At 44.1% G+C, this 4,844-nt stretch overlaps 1 protein-coding gene across 1 annotated transcript; it reads right to left on the bottom strand.

The window, feature by feature from the left end:
- Positions 1 to 976: 976 nt before the first annotated feature.
- On the bottom strand, positions 977 to 3,647 carry LOC123107357 (uncharacterized). The gene is made up of 5 exons (XM_044529344.1): positions 3,416 to 3,647; positions 3,025 to 3,134; positions 1,752 to 2,630; positions 1,522 to 1,670; positions 977 to 1,435 (listed from the first exon to the last, which is right to left on the bottom strand). Exons 1-5 carry the CDS (start codon positions 3,609 to 3,611, stop codon positions 1,381 to 1,383), a joined length of 1,389 nt encoding a protein of 462 aa, XP_044385279.1. The 5' UTR covers positions 3,612 to 3,647; the 3' UTR covers positions 977 to 1,380.
- Positions 3,648 to 4,844: the final 1,197 nt, after the last annotated feature.

A 4,844-nucleotide genomic window follows, 5' to 3' on the forward strand; every position in this document is an offset into this window, starting at 1 on the left:
TCAAAAAATTAGAAAATTCTGAAACTTTGTGACATCAAATATGGTCAAACTTTGTAGGTTCCTGCAAGTTTTCATAACAAAATATCATGTAGAGAAAGGTGTACGCATGAGTTTCAGATTTCAGTGCTAAAAGTGCTCAAAACTTCAAGCACCGAAATCTTTTTCTTGTGTAGATCTCCTCGAATGTTTTTCGGCATGAAAACTTGCAAGCACTTACAAAGTTTGATCATATTTGACATTGCAAAGTTTCAGATTTTTTTTAATTTGTTTTCTATTTTTTAATTTACTATTCATAGAGGGTGTAGGGGCACCCGGGAGCTGAAAAACCACTCTCGTTTTCTTTTCCTAGTCTACCAATGCCATGAGGGTGTTGGCGTTTTTTCTTTTCTTTTCTTTTCCTACTCTACCAGAGCCATGGGGGTGGAGAAGGATGACCGCTCTTGTTGTCTCTGGCGGCGGCAGATGGTCGGCTTGGCCTCCTCTCCTCATCAAGGGAGGAGAGGCAATGGAGCAAGCTATACATGCCAATGAAAAAAATAGCGCGCTACAGAAAATAGTGCCACCCTTAAAAATATGCTATTAGTGTGCTATAGCGCGATATAACATGCTATTAGCGAGACATTGTACACTGATAGATTTAGCGAGACAATTCTCTATAGCGTGCTATTAGCGGCGCTATAGCGCGCTATTTTTTTCAGTGATATATGCACGCGCGGGCAGCGCAGGCCCTGGAAAACTATGCCACTATTTTCTCCATGGCTAGAAGATTGAAAGGGATAATTGGCCAGAGTTTCTTCATCATAATTTAGTTTAAATTATCTTATACAACTGTTTGGAAGTATTGCAAGTCACAAAAATTATAAACTCGACCGACAACAATGATCAATTCTGGTGAATCCAGTAAAATTACATAAATTGGACAGTTTGCCAATAAGTTATTATTAAAGTACTACCACGGACCCCCAAACATTGGAGAACTATAGGAGCTTAAAAGGCAAAGCACAACACAGCTAAATTTACATAATTTAACATTGAACAACCACGATGATTTGACATCTGAACGTCACAAAACATAGCACCGGCTGCAAGGCTCCAGAACGTTGAACTTCACTGCAGGGGGAACTTTCTCCTCAATGTATGTTTTCACAGCCAACACAGATTTATGAGCCTCCCTTATATCCACAGTTTCCAGTGGAGCGCATTTACTGTGAAATATGCTAGAACACCGATAATTCACGGGACAAGTGTCCAATGTAAGGCGCCGAAGTGATGTTGTCTTCTCAAGAATATGGCATGTTAGCTCAAGCATGCTCTTTTGGGGGTAGAAACCAGTGATCTCCACACTCTTGAGCTTGCCATGGTAGTGCTCTGGAATTCACCTCAGAGACGAGGGGTCTCCCTCAAACGGGTCATCCTTGGACTGCGCAGCTCGTACCTGAAGGTCAAAGGCCAAGACATTGAAATTCATGATACAAGCATGGTTACTAGATAATCTTTGCAAGGTGAACAGTGACTACATACAAGACAAATTTCTCCAAGGAAGGAGAAGCTTCAAAAAAAGAAACCAAGGATAAATAATCATAGTGCCGGTGATTATGCCGTGAGAAAAGAAGAATACTCAAGATCTTGAGGTGGAGAAATTTGCTAGATATCACTGGAGCATTGATTATCTGCATAAAGATGTCTCAGGTTAATTATTCAAAGACATGGCTACTGCTATATCACTTACCAACTTAACAGTAAAATAATACCTCATAACGAGAACGTATGGTAAGAGTCTCAACTTTCGGCGCACAGGAAAGAAGGTTGTCAAGAGCATAACTGATGGCACACCTATTGTTCAACATCAGGTTCTTCATTTTCCACGACTTTCCAAGCGAGAGTTGCACATTATGACCCATTAAGCGGAATCTGGAGATATTTGGAGCATTGATCTCTAACACTTGAAGACTACATTCAATCACCTCCAGGAACCTGAGTCGCTGCAGCAGACGAGGTATCTCTAGGCGAATGATCTCATAACAATATTGAAGTCTCAAGTGTGCCAAAGCAAAGGAATTGGATAGAAGGCACCCTAACTCATCCGTCGTAATATGCACCTCACTCAGATGCAGCGTTTTCAGGGTTCTCAAACCAAGTTGAAATGTGGGATGCAAGCCCAAATTGCCAAGGTAAAGATGCCGAATCGAGCCTTGACACATGTCAGATAGAAGCGTGCATGGAAAGTTAAACATTGTCTTTTCCCTTCTTTTTTGTGAAATAAACGTTGCCTCTCTCGTCCATACTACAAGATCAAGTTCTTCAATCCCTGGTGTAACCGCAATCTGGAGCCAACTGGTGAGATGATGATACGGTTCTGCATCATCAGGAATAACACAGTATTGAAGCCTGAGTTTCCTCACCCCAGCGCCTGAGTGGTATGTTACAACACGGTCAATATTGTTGTTGTAGTCTCTTATAACATTCGGTCCCACTGTTCTCTCGTATAAATTTTGTTTCGAGCACATTGTTTCATTAGTGAAGGTAAGATTGGGATAGCATCTCCAGGAGCAGAGAAAGGAGTGAGACACACAGGCAGCACGGGCAGCATCTTGCATTGGCAGTAGGAAATATATATGACGCCAGATGTCCTACATGCAGAAGTAGAAAATATCATCATTAGAATTTCAGTACCAAGGAAGTATTCATAAACAGAACAATGATGTACAAGGACTAGCTTTGTAAAGGTTGGATTTAAGCTGGGGAAGGATGGCATGATCTCTAATTAGCCGAGACTAAGAAAAACGAGCAACCACGGCAAATAAAACAAATGGCAGAGCTGAAAATAGCTCTAGGAAGACTACTAGTACGTGTATCAAGACAACGGTGGATCTAGAGCTCGTGGAACAGTTTTCTGATGGAGAGTTAAGTGCAGCAGAACAAAGCAAAGTTTGCAGCACTGAGAGATATGTTCATAAATTTTGATTTAGCCATTCTGATCATAGTTTTCACTTGCAATAGAAATCTCCTATTATCTGAACATACCTCTGGGAGGTCGGGTCCCGAATATCCTTCTTTGTTGTCACAGTGAGAATAATCATCTTGTCGGTAGGGTGAGCTGTTTCTTTTATCTAATGATGAAGCAATCTGTCCATCTGCAATGAACACATCAGTGTCATGATTAGCCCAGAGTCGCAGACACGCAGGAACGAACAAGTGCGCACAGCGTTGGATCATTTGTGCACACAAGAACCAGTGGCAAATGTGATTCAGAAACCGTCAACGAATATATAAGTATAAGCTAAAAACATATGATGATATGAACAAATACAGTTCAACTAAATTTGAACGACTGATGGCACAAAATTGAGTAATCACTAAACACTAAAACTGAAACTGAGAAGAAAAAAAAAGCAGTCGGCAGGCGGTACTCAACCTATCCTTCTGCCTGCTAGCGCCGAGCTCGAACTGACGCCTGCTGGTGTTGCCACCTCGCTGGAGCGGCCACCCAGGCCCAGCGAAGTCATCGCACCGGAGCCACCGACTCGCCGACGCTTTGTGGCCGCCATCTGCCTCTGGTGGAAGCTCGCCGCCGTTGCCGGAAGAATGCGCTCCACTTTCTGGATCGCCATCGCCCATGCCGTCGGAACCCGGGAGTCTCGGGCGAGGGTTTTGCAGCCGAGGTCGAGCAGAGCGATTCGCTGTGTCTTTTTTAGACTAGATTCGGCCGAGGTGAAAGCTGGGCTCCCTCGCGGCAAATCGTGTTCGAGTGCACTGCATGAGCCGGCCCATGTGCCACTTTTTTTCCTCCTGTTTTGCCTCTTCTTTTAAGTTTAGTCTATTAGCTAAAAAAAATAAGTTCAGTTTATGGTTATGTTTATTTTCTGGTATGTTTCTTTACTTAATTTTCCATCTTTATTTACTGGATGAAAGCGGCAGGTGGAAGCCCGAGCTTCTTCGTCGCTACTTCATCCCCATGGATGTAGCGGCCATCCTATTGATCAAGCCATCGTCGTGGCGCCTCGACGACGTCCTTGTTTGGGCTCCGGACCTGAAAGGGAATTTCAATGTCCGCGGTGCTTACTGTCTCGCCCTTGACGAGCGTACCAGCACGTCTACATGCTCCATGAGCAAGGCACCGGACCTCACATTATAGGGGTACCTGCCCGTCCAAAGGTACGCATCTTTGAGTGGCATCTTGTCACCATCTCACTAGACACAATGGCAAATAGAGCAAAGAGGGCGCATCACATGTTTAATTCGTGGGTGGAATCGCGAGGACACCTTCCATGTATTTTGTAGATGTCCTATGGTGCAGGGTCTCTGGAGGGCGATAAGCAATCATTGGAAAATGCAAGACCGGAGGAGGTCAAGAATTCTGGACCGGAATGCACGACATTAACCTGGATTTAGCCCTCCTCTCTACTATCTACTGGCTAGACCTCAGTTCTCTTACACCTACTACAACACTGCACTGAAGATGAGCTCCCTTGTATCCTCGTGATGTTGTGAAGGACAGCCCGCGACCCCTCGATCGCTCTCAGAGTCAATCGGCCCAAACCGGGTTATGAGCTCAACCAAAAAAAGTACTTTTTAAAATTGCCTGCAAAACCGCCTTGCACAAAGCTTCTTTACTCTAGGTAGAGGCGGTTGTGCTTTTTATTTTCTTTGATCTTTCCGCGAGGGCCTCCGCTTTCCTTGAGGGAATACGATGAGCACTCATCTCCAGCATTCAGGTGGTCCTATCATCTCTATTTCCTCCCGACATTTCCTTCTCTAGTCAGAGAAGCCATAATCAGTCGGTAAGAAGTATATCTATAGGAGCGTGCATAATGAAGTGGCGCACCATAAGCCCGTCACCGCCA

The sequence above is a fragment of the Triticum aestivum genome, chromosome 5A, assembly GCF_018294505.1.
Source record: "Triticum aestivum cultivar Chinese Spring chromosome 5A, IWGSC CS RefSeq v2.1, whole genome shotgun sequence".
NCBI classification, from domain to species: Eukaryota; Viridiplantae; Streptophyta; class Magnoliopsida; order Poales; family Poaceae; genus Triticum; species Triticum aestivum.